We start from the raw sequence: 21,572 nt of genomic DNA, 5'->3' as shown, positions 1-21,572 counted from the left end.
CATACAGCGGTGTCGCATGATACGACGGCCGAAGACGAGTGCAAAGAGTGTATTTTTTTCTATTCCTGTTTGAGTTGTTGCCCGTGAAGGATGCCTTCTGCCTCAAGTGCAAAGTCAGCAAAAGCCTCCAGCGTTCCGCCGGCGGACCCCAGCTCTGTTACGACGACTACGACAACAAAGAGCCCCGTGTCCGCGGCAAGTTCGATAAACGCGATTAATTCGCTCGCGACGCCGTCGGCGACGTCTTGTGCGGTAAATGCTGCCGGTGGCGGTGCGGCTACGGCCACTGCCTCTGTGCCCAATGTTGCCGCCGAAAACCATAACTCGAATGCCGTTTCGACGCCCATCAAACAAACATTGGTGATAATCGAGCACAAGATTCGGAATTTGGAGAAGCGCAAGGTAATTGGCGAAAGTGTAGGATTTGTAGTTGTTCACGTTTCGGTCGGGAGCCGCAAGTGCACTTGCGGAGGGACTGCTCGCCACCCCCACGTTTTTGGGGCGCCCGACACAGGAAAATCGGTTCTCACGCGTTCCGTTCCCACGTCGTTCGCTGCTGCACGTCCTCGATTTTCTGCGTTTTGTTTTTGTTTCAAGCTGGACAGAGTATTTGCGAGATGCGCTGGGAATCGGCGAACGTGATCGCACGTTGACAAGACGCCTCACGAGGCCCCCGAGTGGATTCGGTGCATGCAATTGGGACCGCTCCGGCACAAAGGAGCCAGTGTTTAGTGGGAAACTCGCCCCGTATTGTGTTCCCAAGACGCCATATTTACATGTGCTCTTTGTGCGGCACTCAATGGGGCTGCAGTTGACAGAATTGCATTGTTTGCAGTTCCCTTGCTGGCGCGACGCAGCCCGGGAAGAAGCCGGTCAATGGGCGATCGGACAGGAAAGCAATTGTGTCAATAATTGCAGTGGGATCTGGCGTTTCTGCGCATTTCTAGTCGCACGAGATTTGGCCGACTGCAACTGACATTGCGGGTCGAATGGCTGGTGCTGGGTGCCAAACAAAGGGTTGGTAGCGAAGCGCAATTGGCTGAAAACGAGCGGGCCGAGTACGGAACTCAAGGGCCTGGATGTAACTAGTTCCGAGTTGTTGACAGAATCTGGTGGCTATTGTTTGTGAGTCATTTTATCTGTGGAATGTGCATCGTCGAGCGTGTGTGCCGACTCAGTGGGAATTGCCAGTCGTAACAGTTCGTTGACATTACGCGAGAGCTCACTGAAGGCTGCGTGTTGGAAGGAGGAAACTTCAATGATTCTGGGAAATATGCGTAGAGTTTCCACGCTGTGAAATGATTGACGACTGAAGTCCTGTTGGCACTTTGTGCCAGAAATGATGCAATCCCTGATGACGCTGTCAGAGGGTCCTTTCATGTCATTCGTTGTTAAATGGACTTGCTATGCTAATTGAGCACTCAGAGTTCCGGAAATTTCTTTTTTAAGATGGATTTCACGCGTCAGATGCAGATCGAGTGCTTCCCAAATTTAACTGTTTGGTAACGGGGATTGAAAGCTCTAATTCAAGATAGTTGCAGAAAATTCCGCCGTTAAATGTTGCGTGTTCAATAATTCTACTTTCGAAAAATGACGCACGCATTGTCCAAACCAGAGAATCGATTCGGCGTTTTTACAATTTCTTCATCAAGTTTTGGATGATTTTTCTTCTGAAATTGACAGAATCTCAGAATATTGTGGGACAAATTTCGTAATAAAATTCTAGGATTTATTATTACGAACCATTCAAAGTAAATCCTCCCCCGGATGTCCTCAATACTTGCCAAGAATTTAGAGAGATTGTACTTTCATCTATTGTGTAATTTTCCAATATCGGCTTTCTTCTTTTCAATGGTCTAACTGTGGCATTTGAACTGCTGTTTCCAAATCCCCTTTAAAAAATTTTCACTACTCTTTTACAATTCAATTTGTTTCCCTTGCTTTTCCGAACGAGAACCCTCTTGATATCTAACATTGTAATGGCCATTGCAGCGACACCACCCTGTTTAGCTAACTTGTTGATGCCCTTGCCGTTCGGTGGAGACTAGACCGCCAAGATTCCTTTCGTTTTTACGTACTTTCGCTTGCCAGAGTTTCATACCTTGGCTTACACAAGTGCATTATCTTTTCCATGGGGTGGTACGTTGTAAACATTCAATGCTAAAAGCAGACTTCCCCGCAGTTTCATCCAGGGCAGAGGGTGCGAATAACACCTAGTAACCATTATAGTCACGCTGCCCCCAAGGCAGAGGTGAGGTGGCGTTTGACGAGTTGCCTTTCTGAATACCTAGCCTGAAACGGGGGTGGTCGTGGACCACCGGCCATGGGAGGAAGTTTCTTCCCAATTGATCCAGCGATTCAATTTCAGTGGACGGCGAAGTCAGGCCTGCCCCCATCACAAAACAAAAATGTGATTCAACGTTTGTTATGCATATCGGACTGCGCCAGTAAGAAGATCTGTGTTTTGTATTTATTGATCTCAGGTAATATTTCGCGAATTTTATGTCTTATTCATCATGATCGCTATTCAAATTGGATTCGCCTTCCGAACCCTGGTCAGAGCCCGTCTAAATGAAATTATGTTGTTCATATCATCATCATCATCAACGTCGCAACAACCGGTAGCCGCTCTAGGCCTGCCTTAATAAGGAACTCCAGACACCCCACGGCGCCTAGGTCCGCCAATTCGATATCCCTAAAAGCTGTCTGGCGTCTTGATCTACGCCACCGCTCCATTTCAGGTAGGGCCTGCTTCGTCTTCTTTTTCTACCATAGATTTTGCCCTTATAGACTTTCCGAGCTGGATCATCCCCTTCCATACCGATTAAGTGACCCGCCCACCGCAAACTGTTGAGCCGGACTTTATCCACAACCAGACGGTCGTGGTGTCGCTCATAGATTTCGTCGTTACGTAGGCTCCGGAATCGTCTATCCTAATGTAGGGGGCCAAAGATCCTTCGGAGCATTCTTCTCTCGAACGCAGGCAAGAGTTCGCAGTTTTTTTTTTGCTAAGAACCCATGTCTCCGAGGAATACATAAGGACTGGCAAGATCATAGTCTTATACAGTAAGAGCTTTTTCTTCGACATCCTCCGATCTCGGGCAGCTGCATAAAAACTGCAGGGTCGTCTCTTCCTCCTCCTCACATTGGCTGCACATAGCCGAAACCACTACCCCAATCTTTTCCATATTGTAGTTTAAGGAGCAGTGTCCGGTTAAAAACCCTACTAGGGTTTTCATGTCCCACTCTTAAGGGACTTCACAAGAATTTTCGCCTACCGGCAAGAGTCTAAATTTCTGCACTCGGCTGCATGAGTCCTTCCAATTTCACCCTTCAGAGTAGACTTGACAGTGGATGGCTATTGCGGATCCAGACCCTCGGCGAGCCAGTCTGTCAGCTTCCTCATTACCAGTGATGTTAGAGTGCCCCGAGACTCACATCAGGAATGTTTCGTTCAGTCGGGAAAGTTTCAGCAGCACGTGATGACAACTCCACACCAACTGGCTTGATATGTTGTTGCCATTTAGTGTTGATAATGCCGCCCGACTATCGGAACAGATTCGAATGGTGCGACCCTTCCATTTTTGTCTTAGACATTCTTCTGCTGTCAATGAGATGGCATATATCTTCGCCTGGCCACATATTGTGTCCGCAAACTTGCCGGTAATTATTACGGTTAAGTCGTCCGCAAATGCTTGTTCCAGGAGTCACAGTAGGGTACCCATTACCTGGAGGCATAACAGTGGAGAGAGAATCCCTTCCTGTGGGCAGCTCCTAAGACATCCTGCTTCAATAGACTCCACTCCAGCATGTGAAGGATCCAACTGATTAGCAGCGGTTTGATTCCATGCCGCCTTGCCAAGGCATAATTGAAGGCACCTTCGATGTCCATGAATGCGCCTAAGGCGTATTCTTTTTCGAACATCGCCTTTTAAATTTTTGCCGTAAGATCATGGAGTTCTGTCTCCATGGATTTGCCTTTCTGGTAGGCGTATTGCCTATGGTGAAGTGGCCACTTAGGAATGTGTGTATCCCTTATAAACCGATCTATTGGTCTTTCTAGTCCTTTTAGCAGAAAGGACGTTAGACTGATCGGTCGGAAGCTTTTTGCGTCTGTGTAGGTGGGTTTCCCTGGTTTGGGAATGAATAACATCTTCACATCACGCCAGTTATTTGGAATATAAGCGCATCCAGGGCATCCATTCCCTCTATTACTAGGAACTACTACTGGATGAAGGTATACTGTACATCTCGGGCTGTTCTTCCCATAATGTCGATGAAGACCTCTCGCATTTACATCGGCATCGCGAATCACTTTCTCTAGGGCCAGGTTGGAGAGGACGCATGATAGGGCATCCTTTTTTCGTAGACCGTTGTTGATGTTGAATGGTCTCAAGAGTGATCCTGCTGCTTTTATCTGGCCTCGCACATTGGTCAGGGTCAGCCTAGTCAGTCTTATAAATTTCGTCGGGATACCGAATTCTGGTCCGGGTCAGCCTAGTCAGTCAGAATACTTTCGAGAGTAATCCTTTTATCTGGCCTTGCAAACTGAAAGGGTCAACCTCGTCAGCGTTATCAATTTGGTGGGGATATTGAATTCCCTCATGGCCGTGTACAGTTTTACTCTGGCTATGCTGTCATAGACGGCTTAAAAGTCGATGAAAAGATGGTGCAACTGATGGCCATATTCCAACAGTTTTTCCATGGAGTGAAGCCGCTTTGGTATGAGCCAATAATCTTCTGGGGGTATGGGGCTATCTAGCCTAGTAAGATAGCCCAGAATATCTTATAGATGGTACTTAGCAACGTAATACCTCTATAATTGCTGCACTGTGTGATATCTCCTTTTTTATGTTGGGACAGATAATGCCCGTTTGCCAGTTGTCAGGCATTGATTCGCTGTCCCACACGTTGAGCACAAGTTGATGAACTACTTGGTGTAATTGGTCGCCTCCTTATTTAACCAATTCGGCTGTAATTCCATTGGCTTCTGGCGACTTATGATTTTTAAACCGAGGAATTGCACAGACTGTTCCTTCTACACTTGGTGGTGGCAGTATTTGTCCGTCGTCTTCAGTTGGCGGGACCTCCAACTCGCCGATATTTTGGTTGTTGAGCAGTTCAAAATACTCTACCCATCGCCCCAACATGCCCATTCTGTCGAAAATCAGATTTCCCTCTACCTCGACAGGATGAACATCGAGGTGTATAAGGCTGTATCCTGCTGATTTGTTAGTAAAACTTCTGCGCCTGGTGCGGTTGCTCCCTGTACTTTATCTGTTTCACACCAAGGCTTTATTCGATTAGCTGCGTAGATAGAGCGATATAGTCCCGTTGAGATCTGTACTGAGTCGGAATCCGTGATTTTTTGTTGCGTTCCCATCGTCAATACTAGATCGCTTGTGACATGTTCCTATGCGTTGTATTGAAATGATCTATATCCCAGCATTCACTCTTTGTCCCGTTCAGAATCGAAGTCGGCATGTCTTGATAAGTTTCACCATTTTGTTCGGTTAAAGGCCTCAACCAGATGGAGTCGCGAAACTTTCAGTTAATCACTCAGCAAAATCCAGCGGTCCAGTGTCCGAATAGCTGAGTGATTAGAGCACAATGCTGTCGTACGGAAGGTCACGGTTCAAATCTCACTGGTGGCAGTGGATCGGTCGTCAAAAATTCTGTTTCCAGATCCAATCTGAGTCCAAGTTGCACTTTTTAGCCAGTTTTTTAGTGCCTTGCTAGGGGAGGAACTGAGGCTTATTGGCCTATGTGTTGGTATGGGTTTAATCTCGCCCTTGCCTCCAAGCCTCTTTCATTCGAGTGATATTCTTTCTATAACTGAACTACATATTAAGTTTCCACTGTGAAGACCATTGCGGATGATTAAATCAATTCACTGCCCTTGCCCCTTCCCGTGGCTACGAGACTCCTGAGTAGATCTTGGTGACGAATTAATAAGAAATCTGCCAGCATTGATACGAGTCTCTTTATAGTTGCTTCCTTACTTCATTCATAGTAAGGGGTTTGCAATGAAGTAATGAAAATGCATGTTGATTTTTCCATTTATGAGCGATAAATAAGTAATAGTTAATGGTCATGCCTGGCACGCATTTAAACTATAACCATGACGTTATGACATTCTGGAGCTTGAAAAGTTTGATGTATACCCTCGTCATAGAATTTTAAATTAACATTCTTTTGTTCGATGCAAAAATAATTTTCTAGATGTGTGCAAATATTCCGCAGAAAAAATTTAACGGACAAATATCCATGTAATTAGAATGTCGCAATTCTTCATTTGGGGATTTAGATTGACCATTTGATACGAAGTTCTGGGTGATTGAAGTGAGTTGCTGCTGTATAAGCCCAAACCTATTGAAATTGAGACCAAAATACTATCCTCGCCGTGATTGGCGGTACCAGTTTATACTTTGTAGAGGCCTATAATTCATACCGTTGATAGCGGGGCCTATCTAACACCTCCATCACAATGAAGAGTACAGCCCCAAGGTGTTAAGTGCAGGTAGACACATTGAACCCTCAAGAACTTTTCCCCCGTGCAATTCAGTTCATAAACCATAAATCTCGATTCATGCAGATATCTATGCAAATTCCTGAATCTAAATTGATTTATTCTCTAAACCCATCCTGCACGAATGGTGCTGTACTTGTGCCTTGCTGATGAGGTATATATACCGAATAGCCACTAAGATGCTGCGATGGACGAACATTTTTTAAAATAATAAAGTGATTTTTTTGCATACTCGTATAAGCTAGACTAGTTGAACCCGGCAGACGTTGTTCTGTTTAGGTATATTTGCAGAAACTGGGGATTTCCCTTATGAAGTCAATAAGTCAGATGATACACTTGCCATTGCACTCCATTCGCACGCACTTGAGGAAAGCGATCAAATCCGAGGGGGGATCATCTAAACTGGCTCATGCTATGAAGCTTACCGGAGGTTATCTGGTACCATCGGAACCGGGATGGCCGTTTTAAGTATATGCTCCAGAAGAATTCTTGGGGAATGTGGTCCCAGACCGATTTTTTTTGTGTTTGGCCCCCTTGTGGGAGTTTCAAGGTGGCTGTATCTCTTGTGACGTTAGTGTAAAGTTGCGCTGTACAATTCGTCCGTATATCCCTTAGTTGCAGCAGATGTATTAGGTAGGCGTCCCCTGTGCTCAATATAAACCAGTACCGATGTGCCAATCTCGACGGGACTCTGCTTGTGGTCTCCAAATCAATGCGTGCCCTACACGAGAGGCATTTACGTTGCATCCCTGTTACAACTCGAAGGTGGGTATGAAATTGCCATATTTTCTATTATTGGTCGCTCCAAACGATGCGATTCGCAAGCATGCCTTATATTTCTGAATATTCTGTAAAAAGTGTTGGATTCTTGAGTAGCTCCAGCAATAGAAGTGGCTCTTGCGGCTCAGTTTGCGTGGCCTTTTCGTACCGAAACTTCAAAGCGCGATAATGTAAGCGGCAGTATAACCATTATATCACTGACGACATTTCAGTGCATTTTGTAGTTGTAGTCTTCATTGTAATTGAATGCTGCTTTATGGGGATCGTTTCTCAATATCGATCGAACCTGTCCTGAGCATTTACCACGTTGTGGTTCTTGCTCTTCGCGAATTGAGTTGAGATATTTTTACACCTCTTGAAGTGAAAGCTCAAACTCTGAGGTTGTTAAATCATGCTTCTCACTGTTCTTATGTTCCAGTAGCTCTGGAAATAAAGGCTCTGATTGGTTCTGTTTCTTATCGCGAGTCTTGTTCCCTAGATATTTCAACAACTCTACTGGCTGGCAGTTGCCTTGCATGGTTGGATAATCTTCCAATGTTCGACTTTTTGGGTGGCATTTTCAATAATTTTCAGAATTTCAATTCTATTCTTGGCGTAGGTGAAGACTTTATGGTGGGATAGAGAGACAATTTCCTCTTCAAACCTGATGAAAACTCATGGCAATTGGAAAATCGCAGCGGCCGCCCTCTTGAAAAGTTAAGACACTGCAAATGGATAATATTTTGATGTCATCATGGTGAAGTCTGATTTGCCAACCTCACCCCGGGGAAGGAAGTAAAGGGAGAAGGGATAACAAAGTCTTTCTTTTTCTACCGTGCTAAAAACCCGTAAAAATTCCTTCTTAAAAATTTACGGTGCCCTGAAAAAGGGTTGTTTTCGTAGCATTAATAAGTTAACAGGATAAGGACAATCATCGTTGCGATGTGCAAGGGGGATTGCGGAGAGGTCTGCTCCTTGCCCCTCCAGCTCCTTTCACATCTATTCAGATAAGGTCGAGGGGTGGAAGATTATGGGGCGGATTCCCTCTGTAACCTCCCTTGAACATCGCGACGATGATTACCTCACGAATAAGCTTATTTATGTTACGAAAATAGTGCCTCTTCGGGGCGGCATAACCTTTCAGAAGGACGATCACCACGATTCTTCGCTGAAAAATCAAACTTCATCTTCTTCTTTTTCTCCAGCCTTTGCCCCGTTCACAAGCGGGGTCGGCTCGTCGTAATCGGTTTCGTTATTTGGCTCTATCAAATGCCTGCTCTGGATGCAATCTCGAGACTTTCAAATCCCAATCCAGCGTATGAAGTCGATTTGCCTTTTGGACGTTTAATCGACTTCGATGTTCAGACCAATCTTGGCAAGTGAATTCTCGTTAGCGCGAATTACGTGACCATACCATCGAAGATCCCCCTCTCGCGATTTTTCCACGATTGGTGCAATCCTATATCGATCGCGGATATTCTCATTTCGGATGTGATCCAAAGGTGTCATGCTACTAGTCCAATGCAACATCTTCGTCTCGATTACTGCAAGACATCGTTCATTGTCTTTTATAGTCGGTCAACACTCAGAACCATAGAGGGCGACGGACGGATGACATTGCGGTAAATTTTAAGTTTGAGACGTTCGTTGATACGTCGATCATAAAGGATACCAGGTATGGAACTCCACTTCATCCAGGTTGCGTTAATGCGTGAAGCAATTTCATAACGCAGTTCTCCATTGGCTGATAGCGATGAACCGAGGTATTTAAATTGCTCAGTTCTGATTGTGCCTGTTTCATGGGGATGGGTCGTCAAAAATTCAGTTTTGTTTAGATTCAATCTGAAACCGTGTTGCATGAGGCGATCATTCCATTTTTGGACAAGTTGTTCGAGATCACTAGGAATACATCATATGCATGAAGCAGTGTATAGGGCGCTGGACGTTAGATGTCATGATGATTCAAAATATCCCCCATTTGAAGCAGAGATGACCGCTCCGATTTCTCAACGGGCTTTGACCGAGGAATCTCCGTTCATCCTCTCTTTTCCGCCTGGGAGTAGTTTAGAGTTAAACCCTAGCGTTGTAACATGAAAATAGTCCCAAATCGAAGCCCCGTAACTTTTTAAGCGGGAATGGCTGTAACATTATTTTAACGGAGTTAGAGAGGAGGACCTTCCTTGTCTTCTATGCTTTCTCCTTAACGCGCCAGGGTTGATATTTAAAACACTACCATGACGACATAACAAAAAATCACTTTAAAAGGCCATAACTTCTGACGAGGGGTGACGCGTCACGAACCTTTCATCAGGATTGAAGGGGAGCCGCTCCTCTCTTCCTGCACAAACTTTTCACGTCATACGAGGATGGAGTTAAAAATTTACTCTTTACTAATTTTCATGACGATCAGATGAACGGTGTAGAAGTTAGCCCTTTGCGGTGCTTTCTAGTGGCGATTGTATAGCGTAAGAACCTTCTTTATTGAAAAATACATATAAAAACCAATTTTAACGGCGATCCTTTGAACTGTTTCGGAGTCCATCAATCACAAACAAATATGTATGCCAACCACTTCCATTTTTCTATAATAGATTAAAACTCTTCCAGATTTTTCATGACATAAAATTATCTTTATTCCACTTCAGACCAAGTTGGAATCATATCGTGCGATACAAGCTTCCGGTAAAGAATTGAGTGCCGATCAAAAGCAAGCTGTTGCCAAGTATGATGAGGTTATGCAATGCCTCGACTTTGCTCGGGATCTCACGAAACAAATGATTCAACTTTCCAACAATGCCGAGAAGGAGCAAAAGAAATTGGCTAGACGAGAGGCTATATTGCGCTCTCAGGCTGAAATCTTGAAAATCCGTGAAGTATTGACAATTCAAAATATTCTGATGCAATTCGCCGATGCAACCGTACGGGAAGATTTTCTTAGTGGAACGAATGGGGCAACGAAACTGGAAGAAAACGACTTGAACCTATTGGAGAAATTGTAAGTTAACATCTACGAATAGAACAATTGATTTTAAACTATTTCTTGAATAAACAATTTCTGTTTTCAGCTTTATCGATGTTTCCATTAAACGCCAAGAATCGCCAGAGGATACACCGTTTCTAGTGACTGCTCAAAAGGCTGCTGAACTTTTCTCGTTTACGATTGACGGTCGACCCAAACAATACGCTGATTCGACATTCGAAAGTGTACGGAAACTATTCCAAAGTATTCAAGACTGTGGCTATTTCGATCGTGCTGGAAAGGTGGAATCTGTGGAAGAAGAAACAACTGGTGAAGAAGAGTCGACGGATCAAGTTCAAGACGACGAGAAAACGGACACAAAAACAGGCATAAACGAACAGGAAAATTCAATGGAAATGGTCACGAGTGAAATGGTTCAAATGCATATTTCTCAACCACAACAACCTCTAACGACGCATGTGGACGTTCCGAAATTCGAAGCACCATCTGCTGCGGCCGTGCCAGCGCCAGCATTTCCACAACCAACTCCCTTGCTTCAACAACCGCAAACCCAAGTGCAACCACCAAGTTTGTTGGGTGCAGGACAGATGCCACCTCCACAGCCTCAATTACAGAGGCCGGTGATGGTACCACCAGTAGTGCCCCCGCCGACTGCGGCACCTGGTGGAGTTGTAGGACAACAGCCGCCGCAAGTGGCGCAAATCCCACAAGGAGGTGTGCCGCCAGCTAGTGCTGTTAATCAGATTCATGGTGCACACTTCCCTCCAACGACAGTGCGTGCAGTGGAACAAGGCTATTACAAACAACATCAGTATCTTCAGCAGATACGACCTTTGGCTGATGTGATCGGGTCAACGAATTTTTACTTTTTACAAGAAAGTGAATTGGATTCACCCGATATTGCGCCTGGTGGTTTCCCAGCGAACGATGGACAAGTAGCGAATGCTGCTCTTAATCCTCCAGGTTAGATGACTTACAAATTCTCTTGAGAGTTGTGCTAACCTTAATTTTCATTGCAGGAGTGCTTGCTCCACAAAGTCCAAGCACAGTTCCACAGCCGCTCATTCAACAACAATCACAGCAGCAACAGTCAACGCAACAACAACAACCTCAAATTCCTCTTCAGCCAGGATTGCCATCACAGGGAACTCCAGCATCGGGGATCCCTTCACAGACATTCACAAATCAATCATTCCCACCAGTTGTTCCGCCACAAGCAGCAAGCATTTTCCCACCAACAGCTACCCAAAATCCTGATCTAGCCGTTGTCCAACAACAACAACAGCAGCAGCAACAACAGCAACCACAACTGCCTCCGGTCGTTTATTCGCCGCAACAACCTGTAGGTCCCGGTGGTATTCCGCTACAGTCTCTTGTGCCGACGGCTCAGGCAGTTGTATCGCAACAACAGACACAATCCCAAATACTGAACAGTATGGTGGATAGTCAAAACGTAGTTGATGTAATGTCACAGCAAGCGGCCGTGAATATAGTGAATCTTATGGGTGGTGGACCACCCAGTGGTGCGAACGTTCCACTGCCGGGTTTCCCAGCTAACAAATTCCAACAACCACAGAATCCGGCTATTGTGGGCGTACTTCCGGTAAGTTCAGTTTAGATTTTTTCATTATAAAAAAATACTAGGGTGATTGCAGCTGCACATACACAACATTGAAACATATAGTTGCCCTTGTTGTCAATACTATCAAGTGTTCATTCGATTCACTGTACTCAATTAAGGACAGTCTTGTAAAGCTCTGCCTGTTGCACTTTTAAACGTGCATGGATGCGGAGAATGAAATGTCAATGGAAAAGCGAAGAACACTTTTGGCGTTTTAAATGTTTTGCTCCAACCAAACTCCACATTTTTCCTATATATACCAATGATCGATGGATCCCGTTTTTAACTTTGTTTAATTACTTTCTCCCAAATATGAAAGCAGCCATCTAGTAAGCTCCATTAATTGAACAAACAAATTGGGTCAACTTTCAAAGTCTAATTTATATACTACATGGAGTGGAAAGTGCAGAGTGTGAGAAGGAAAAAAGTTGTTTGCCGTAGATGTTTTTATTCTTCGGTATGAGCCTAGGTATAATAGTTACATCCAGTTGCTGTGGTACCAGCATGCAGCATTCACGAACACGAACAAGTTTGTTTTCTTCTCTGCAACTTCGACAACGCAAATGACAGGGTTTGCTGGGTTCGACTCAAAAGCTTTCGTTATCGGGTTTGTTAATATTTACGAACAATTTTGATCTGGTGTAGGAGGTACAGATTCTCCTTTAATTAACCCAAGTGGTGACCGTTCGCCATTTGGAGTGAGCTGTTGTCAAGTGGTACGAGTAGATTTCGCAGCCAGCGGCGCGTTAACTGCGCCCACTGAGGCATTGTCAGGAGCGGAGCCCTGCTTGATCAATTGGCCCATCTGCTCATTCCCTCGTGTCTTCCTAGGACCGGGGACATTGAGGGTGGTGACTAACCGTGTCGCCCAGATTTTTCAGCGCATCTTCTTCTTTCTCTTTAGCCTTTGTCCTGTTTAGCTCCTCGTGATCGAATGCCTGATCTGGGTGCAATCCTCGAGGCTTTTAAATCTTCATCCAGCGTATCAAGCCACCGTTGTTTCGGCCTGCCTTTTGGTCGTTTACCATCGACTTCGATGTTCAGACCAATCTTGGCAAGTGAATTCTCTTTAGCACGAAATGCGGGACCATACCATCGAAGACGCTTCTCTCGCAATTTTTCCACGATCGGTGCAACCTCATAACGATCGCGGATATACTCATTTCGGATGTGATCAAAATGTGTCATGCCACTAGTCTAACGCAGTATCTTCGTCTCCATTACCGCAAGCCTCCGTTCATTGCTTTTTAGTCGCCCCATCAGCCTGGAGGAAGTTGTCACTGAGTACAAGCCTTGAACGGCCGCCTGGCTCAGGCTGCAAGTATCGGCAGCATCTCTTGGCGTCGTATCCTACAAAATCGTAAGACAGTGTAGCGACACTGAGTATCCGAGAATAATTTTGCTGCATCTTCATAATCCTCTTTGATCCGCTGGTAAAGAATACTGTGCTGCAACTCCAAAACACATGATTTATCTTCCATTCCGCGTTGGTTGGGAAGCCCAATACAAAATTCCGTCCTAAAACTCAACTTACATTTGGCCTACATCTTTTGAAATGCTCAGAGTTCCTGATATATGGCCGTAGGGCTTCACTGCCTAAATCTCACAGCACTATTCTTCGGTATAGTCTTTATCCTAACCTGGCAGTTTTACCATATTTTAATATTCTTTGAAAAAGAGGTTTGTAAAATATAAAGATCAGCATTTGAGGTAAATTTCTTTCTGCGGGGATTTTTTTTTTTAAATGGGGGAAAAAATAATAGTCCCTGGTGATCAGATCTGGGGAATGCTGGAGTGGAGTGCACCCATTCGTAGTATAATTCGTCTAATTTGACTGTCGCTTTCATAGATAAATGTACCGGTTTGTTGTTGCAGCCGAGTAATACTTTTTTGTTTGTCATGCACTACTGTTTTGCATTGATTTCGTCATCGCTTCAGGTTGGGTAATAGTCGTCCGTGATGGGTATTCTCTTTTCCACATAATCAATCCCCAAAGAGTCGTTATCATATCTCCCCGGGTTGGCTATTAGGTCTTCTACATAGTTGGACTCGTTGCGAGTAATGGTTGATTTGTTCCGTAAATATGCAGTCAAAAATCGACGCAAAAAGTCCTGTCGATTACGCTACAACGAGGCCAAACTATGGATTTGGGCTCCGGAGTAAGGAAGCGCCGGCATCTATCGTGCAAATAGCTTTTCGCAACCAAGTATTCGTGCCAAATGTTTACGTGTTCTGCTACCTCATACAACTTCATTTTCCGATCTTGTAAAATGATAAAAGGGGGTTTTTAATGTTTTTTGGATGGTAAGCTCGGAGGGACATTTATTGCAGTCAGTATCCTTGGTGCTGTTGCAGCCACGTTTTATAACTGAAGGATACAACGCGGGAGTTTCCTTATGACTTTCCAAGAAGCTTGCACTACTGCGTCGTTTCTAATGACTTCTTCTTGAGATTCGAATATATAGCAGAGTCAGTAATAACACTGACAATTCTTCAAGGTGTGGCTTATCCACTGCTATTTTTGCCATTACGCTGACGTACTTTTTCCTGCAAGATTTTGTTCGGCGACATGTCGCAGACAAGAGTTGAGAGATGGGTAGATGAGAGCTTGCTAGCTTCCACTGCAGTCACAACACAGGGAAAACATTGGTGCTGAACGATTTGAACTTGATGATATTTATAAGGCTGAATCTAAAGTGAATCGAGTGACATCGAGCTCTGTACCACTGTCGGCACTAAAATATATGAATTATAAAACGCGCAAGAAATTCTCTCTCACTGCCTTAATGCACTGTGCGACGACCATCGGTCGGGGGCATTAACGCACACACGTACCGGTTTGCCTCTTTTCGGAAGGCCGAATCGTTTTGCAATCGATTACTGGGCGCCTGAACTGTCCAAACTAAGAGGCCGGCCGGATCTCATCCACGTTCCAGTCGCCAGTCAGGTGGAACTGACAAGTTGATCCGATCGTGGATGGCGCAGGGTGTTAATGTGGTTTTAGAAAAAAATCTAGCCTGCTTTTTGTCAATCAGGTTGGCGACGTGTGCTTGACTGTTTCCAAGAGTTCATTTGCTTCTTCTACTCATTTAGGGAAGCCTTAGATTATCAGGACCTTAAAATGTGGATTTAAAATAAGCTCTATAGAAATTGTATGGGCTGCAAAGAACATTAAAAATGCATCTTTTACTGATTTGATTTACTAACGCAACAGTGGTAATCTGGTTGGCAAAAGTGGTTGCTCCGCGATGCAGATCGTAACTAGTAATATGTGTGCCGTTTTGATACTAGACCTTTCGAGACAGTGATACTTGTAAGAGAGCAAGGGAATTAAAATTACCTCTGGCTGATTCGAATTCTCAGATACAGTCGGTGGAATTCACAAAAGATATCAAACCCCTTGCTTTCTATTTGACGTCGTCAAACGAATTGCTTATTTACTGTCTGCTAGTAGTCTGCTAAATAAAGCGCATGAGAGTTCCTCCATTCTCGCTGCAGCTTCGTCAATAGATATTTGAAAAGGTATTTCGAGTTGATCTCCTACTGACCAGTGCAGTATGCGGACGGCTGTGGTTTTTGTTGCATTCGCGGGTGTTTGGCTTATAAGCTCAAATTTAGGTTCTAGAAATGTTTCTCAGTTTAGTGCAGGTAGCAACGAGTCCCATCACGGCCTGGACTATGTTTACATATTTTAAATGATTGGTCAATTCGGATATATTGTGTGTTTTTGAGGAAACTCCTGTCCCATCTCTCCCGATCTTTTTTTTAAAAGAATGGAAAATACAATGATATTTTCTTGCAGTACATTGGTAGTCTTACACTCTGTCCTGGCTAAGAACACTGCATTGAATTTTCATTGTAATCCAACTTACCTGTTATATAACCCGTTGGACATGCCCAAATTTCCCTTGGCAGCAAAGCCCCTAGACGTAAAATATCTCGAAACCCGACAGCATTACACTATACGTTACCATACGCTTTCTCGAAGAGTTTTTTTGGGAACTTAGAGTCACAGTAGACACGGTATACACGCTCCATCCCGTGGAGAGCAATTTTTGTAGGCGTACTGATATTTAGAAAGAAGTGATTTATCCATAATGAGCTTCAAATAATGAATGACGAATGGATCCAATATGTGTGTCTTGATGTGATGTTGAGCGTCAAATGCTGCGGCTTCTCTGACAACCTATGGGTTGTGAATTATCCCTCATATTCCAAACAAGAAGGTTCTTACTCTGACGGGTCATCGCATCCTTCCCAGCTCTATTAATGTGTCGTAGGTGTTTTTTTAACTTTGGTTGCTAGTAGAAATATCTCTCCAATTGGTCGATGTTCCGTTCTTTCTGTGTTGCTATATGGGGGTAGCACTGGGGGAGTGACCTCCATCGCTACTCATAAGCTCCAAGCTTCCAGCATTTCATGGCTGCACGCTGTCATGGGGGGTTTCTGGCCTGAAACAATAACTTATGGAGAACTTCATCCGGGTGTGGGCTAGTGGATGTTGTTGGTCAGAAATAATCGTCAGCGATGGGGCGTAAATTGGTAGACGTACAGTCCGCCACGTAGGAATTTTTGGAGTAATGGAAGTTTCTTCTATAGTCTTCCATTTATTGAATATTGGCCGAACTTCATCTTGGCAAAGGCACTTGATTTTATTTCATTTTTTCCCCACTTTAATGTTTCCGTTCCAATTGCTTGTATTCAAGTGTATTTTTTCATGTTTTTGTGGGCACTCCAAATATCCTTTCGAAGTTATTTTCAATTTACTTCTCATATATATATATATATATATACACAACCGGTATCCGGTCTGCCTTAATAAGCAACACCAGCCATTCCGGTTTTGCGCCGAGGACCACCAATTCGATATCCGGATTTTATCCACAACCGGACGGTCATGGACGGTATAGGATTCTTCTCTCGAACGCGGCCAAGAGTTCGCAATTTTTCTTGCTAAGAACCCAAGTCTCCGAGGAATACATGAGGACTGGCAAGGTCATAGTCTTGTACAGTAAGAGCTTTGACCCTATGGTGAGACGTTTCGCGCGGAACAGTCTTTGTAAGCTGAAATAGGCTCTGTTGGCTGACAACAACCGTGCGCGGATTTCATCATCGTAGCTGTTATCGATTGTGATTTTCGGCCCTAGATGAGAGAAGTTATCAACGGTCTCAAAGTTGTAGTCTCCTATCTTTATTCTTCCTGTTTGATCAGTGCGATTTGATGTTGGTTTTCGGTGCTGACGTTGCCACCATATATTTTGTTTTGCCTTCATTGATGTGCAGCCCAAGATCTCGCGCCGCCTACTCGATCTGTATGAAGGCAGTTTGTACGTCTCGGGTGGACTTAAAGAGGATCGTACTTCTTGCATTTACCTCAGCATCACGAATCACTTTCTCGAGGGCCAGGTTAAAGTGGACGCATGATAGGGCATGCCCTTCTCGTAGACCGTTGTTGATGTCGAATGGTCTTGAGAGTGATCCTGCTGCTTTTATCTGACCTCGCATATTGGTCAGGGTCAGCCTAGTCACTCTTATCAGTTTAGTCGGGATATTGAATTCTCTCATGGCCGTATACAGTTTTACCCTGGCTATGCTATCATAAGCGGCTTTAAAGTCGATGAATAGATGATGCAACTGTTGTCCATATTCTAACAGTTTTTCCATTGCTTGCCGCAGAGAGCAAATCTGATCTGTTGTTGATTTTCCTGAAGTGAAGCCTCTTTGGTATGGGCCAATGATGTTCTGGGCATATGGGGCTATCCGGCCTAGCAAGATAGAGGGAAATATCTTATAGATGGTACTCAGCAGAGACAGATAATGCCTCGTTGCCAGGACTGTTTCTCCTATACTTGGTTGTGGCAGTATTTGTCCGTCGTCTTCAGTTGGCGGGACCTCCGATTCGCCGATGTTCTAGTTGTTCAGTAGCTCATCAAAGTACTCAATCCATCGCTCCAATATGCCCATTCTGTCGGAAATCATATTTCCCTCTTTGTCTCGGCAGGATAAGCATCGTGGTGTATAAGGCTTCATCCTGCTGACTTGTTGGTAAAACTTCCGCGCCTGGTGCGGTTGCTCCCTATACTTTTCTAGTTCTCAGACTTGTTGGTTCTCCCAGGCTTCCTTTTTCCGTCTGTGAAGTCGTTTCTCCGCACGACGGAGTTCCTGATAAGTCTCTGAGGGTGCCCGCGTTCTTTGAGAATGCAACATTACTCGGTATGCGGCATTCTTCCGTTCCATTTATACGTTACATTCATCGTCAAACCAGCCGTTCCGACTTTTTTTGCGGCTGGGGCGAAGTATCTTTGTGGCGGTATCGAGCTCGGAGCACCATGCCAACGAGATAGTGGTCCGAGTCTATATTGGCCCCCCTATATGTTCTGATATTCATCAAGGCTGAGAGGTGTCGGCGTTCAATCAGCACGTGGTCAATTTGGTTGAAAGTAGTCCCGTCTTGACAGGCCCATGTATGCTTGTTAACCGTAGGGGCGTGAAAGTTTATGAAGCTTATATTTCTAAATTGCCTCGCAAACGCAGAGTGCATAGCCTTTCGCTTATATTTTCAAAGCCGATAACAGCAGGTTTCATTTTTTGGCTGGCTAAGAAACCTACTCCGAGCACACATGGTTTACTGGATGGCCGCTATAATATATATCCAGGAAACCGGGCCCTGTCCATCGCATCTCTTGTAACGCTGTTACATCAGTCTTATATTGGGACAGGGTATCGACTAGCTGCTCTGCAGCATTCGGTCTGTACAGGGAGCGCACGTTCCATGAGAAAATGCGCAAATCGTTAATCCGTTGTCGTTACCGGTTTCGTTGTTGTAAGATTCATCCTGTTCGAGACTCCTTTCGTGTCTTCGTAACATCGGTTTTCCGTGTAGGGTTGTCAGCCCTGCCCAACCCCTAACCTGGAGGACCAGTTGGTACATTTTGTCCCGTTTTTAGGCGCGAGAGATTCGCCTTCATCCTTTTCCGTCTGCAGTTTTTCATAAAGAAATAACTCCCAGCGATCACCACGTGGAGGTGGGGATAGGGTTTGATAGTAGAGGTGTTGGTTCAGCAGGGGTTTCCCAGGTTTTATGTTCCATCGCGGGTACCAATCCACGTTTTGCCCTGGGACCTATACTACCCTTTGACCGCCATATATATATAAATGCCCCAATTTACTTGTATGTGAAAATACTAGAAGTTTAACATTAGATATCATTGTTTCAGACCTCCGTTGCACAGATGCCCGTTAAAGACACTCTCGAGTCAATCCAACAACAATCGCAGCATCAAACCAACGACAAGAAACAACTTGACGACCTGAACGATAATCGAGGATCGAAACCGGAATCATCACAAGACTGGGATGCTCATGAACCTCACGTACAAAAGAAACCGCATTCGCAATCGATGGGATCTCGCCAGGAAGAAGAATCGAATCAGTGGAGTAACGATGTGGCCAACAGCAGTAATAGCAGTAGCAAACATGATTGGAACAGTAATTTTGACAATCAAAACGACTCCAACACGTGGAAGAATATCCCCAATGACAACTACACCGGTCGAACGGGTGGTGGACGTAACAATTTCCCCGGAAGTAATAGGACAGGAGGCGGCAGCGGTGGAACAGGACGTGGAGGTAGCGGAATACGTTCAAATAATCCAGGCAGTGGTGGCAGCGGTGGTGGACCACCATCGAACGGATACCGAGGTCGCTCTAACAACTATCAACAACAACAGAACAATCGGAACACGGGCATGTACTTTAGGAATAACGAAAGCTACTATCAGAACCAAAATGGCAATACGGGTGGATACGGCAATAAGGATACGAGTGGCAATTATGTTGGAGGAGGAGCTAACAATAATTATCGGCCGCGCGGTGGTCCCATGCCACCAAATAGCCGACAGCAAAGTGGTGGCCGCATTGGTGGTCCCCCGAACACTGCAGGCGGCCCATCTCAGCCGCAATCCGGACGCAATAGTGTAGGAGGCGGTGCTGGGCCAAATCCCAACCGATCTTCGAACATTGGCGGTAACATGTCGGCAAATCCGAACACACGGCCCGGGCGCAACAATCCCGGCAGTGCCTATGGGAGCTCGCGTCCACCACCACCCCCAAACAACGTGCGACAGCAGCAGGACATTAATGCCTAACCAACAGCTATACATTTAGAATAAAACAAACCATCTTTTAATTATATAAATATCTAATTAATATAAAAACTACGAATGAGTTAGTAAGTACAGAAGAGAAAACGAGAATTACAGAGCAAAGCAAATATAATAATTCCTTAAAACATAAAAGTATATGCTACTTATTCAAATGAGAATCTTTAAAATACGAGTCAAAAAGTTTTAAAACTAATATAGCGATATATCTATGAAGTGAATGAAGAAAACCCTACGAAAACCTTAAATATATGATGGCTATTGCTTTTAACTTAAAAATATATGTGAAAACGAAATAAGAAGAAAGAAAACTGTTGCATTTACTTAAGTGGAAGGACAACAAAACGGGGCACACCGCTGGAAGGAGGACGGCGTTCATGGAGGTTGTGAATGCAAGAAATGGGCTCGGTGCAGAAGGCTGACGTTTCGCTACATCTTGACTAAAATTTAGGAAGGCTGAATTTCGTTTTACCGGTGGAAAACCGAAGAAGAATGAAGTGTAGAATAGAAAGACTTACTAAAGGAAGAAAAGGCGTTCGGATTCATATTATAGTATTATTGTATTAAAGCAAGTTTTGCGTTGTTTTGATGAGCTTATTTTTATAACAGTGCCCCCATCGCCCTTCTGTGTGTGTGTGTTGTGATCACATTGTCTAAATGTAGTCTTTCCAATTCCAGTGGGCACCTACTCTGATGGAGGTCACCGAACTTCCAGATGACGTACACGCTAAGATTCGCCGTTCGTGTGTGTGCTTGTTACACGTGGCTACATACCACTGGCTGGATTTTATTATGAGTTGGTGAAATGCACTTGATCGTTGACCATTTATTTTTACGCCTCCATAGATTCAAAGATTTCCTATTTGGTCTGAGACTATCTTGGCTTGTATCTAGGATCGAAAAACGCTGTTGAAATTATGTGAATACTGAGTTGAAAATGAATTAAATCAATTACTTAAGTTATTTTGTATGAATAGTTCAGAATAAATTAGCTCGAGCTGAAAGTGTTAAAGTTTTTAAATTGGCAAAATGAAGGGGGAGTTTCAAGTGAAATGTAGACAATGTTTTTGGTGATTCGTGCGCTCACTTTTAGACTATCCGACAGAGGATACAATATCATGATCGAACGGCGCTATCTTTTCACGGACACTTAAAACTGCAGCCTTATAGTTAAGAGAAAGTAAAACTTGCTAATATGTGGAATCTTCATTCATCAATTTCACCACAAAGATCATAGCAAACAGTTTCATATGTTGAGCAAGTCTAAATACTCCATGAATGTTATATTTGAATCTTTGAATTGCACGAACCGAGAGAATAGAAACACCAAAATTTATGTAACAAAATATTTCAAAAGGCAGTTTTCATTGGCAACAACTTGGACTGAATTATATTTTGGTCTTGATTTATGAGAATTGAAACAACTAAACGGGAAAAAAAGGAAAACAAAAAAAAAAAAATAAAGCAAGCAACACGACAGAATACAAAAATGTATATGACTAGAGAAACGTATGATAAAAA

The 21,572-nt window shown here is 44.1% G+C and overlaps 1 protein-coding gene and 1 long non-coding RNA gene across 2 annotated transcripts; both read left to right on the top strand.

Moving 5' to 3' along the window:
• On the top strand, window positions 1–21,572 carry LOC119647406 (caprin homolog). The gene is made up of 5 exons (XM_038048282.1): window positions 1–402; window positions 9,934–10,283; window positions 10,354–11,231; window positions 11,288–11,871; window positions 19,107–21,572. Exons 1-5 carry the CDS (start codon window positions 91–93, stop codon window positions 20,034–20,036), a joined length of 3,054 nt encoding a protein of 1,017 aa, XP_037904210.1. The 5' UTR covers window positions 1–90; the 3' UTR covers window positions 20,037–21,572.
• On the top strand, window positions 423–2,600 carry LOC119647407. Its single transcript, XR_005248862.1, has 2 exons — window positions 423–1,125; window positions 2,369–2,600. It is a non-coding gene; the product is annotated as an uncharacterized LOC119647407 (long non-coding RNA).

This window comes from Hermetia illucens, chromosome 2, assembly GCF_905115235.1.
Source record: "Hermetia illucens chromosome 2, iHerIll2.2.curated.20191125, whole genome shotgun sequence".
Classification (NCBI taxonomy): domain Eukaryota; kingdom Metazoa; phylum Arthropoda; class Insecta; order Diptera; family Stratiomyidae; genus Hermetia; species Hermetia illucens.
Note: the sequence above shows the minus strand (reverse complement) of the source record. Positions and strands in the feature narration are given on the sequence as shown.

Bases quoted from the DNA above. Each gene is read 5' to 3' on its own strand.
- LOC119647406 (XM_038048282.1), top strand. From the start codon at position 91: ATGCCTTCTGCCTCAAGTGCAAAGTCAGCAAAAGCCTCCAGCGTTCCG. The intron at 11,232-11,287 runs GTTAGATGACTT...TTTTCATTGCAG, and splicing joins TGCTGCTCTTAATCCTCCAG to GAGTGCTTGCTCCACAAAGT. The intron at 11,872-19,106 runs GTAAGTTCAGTT...TCATTGTTTCAG, and splicing joins CTATTGTGGGCGTACTTCCG to ACCTCCGTTGCACAGATGCC.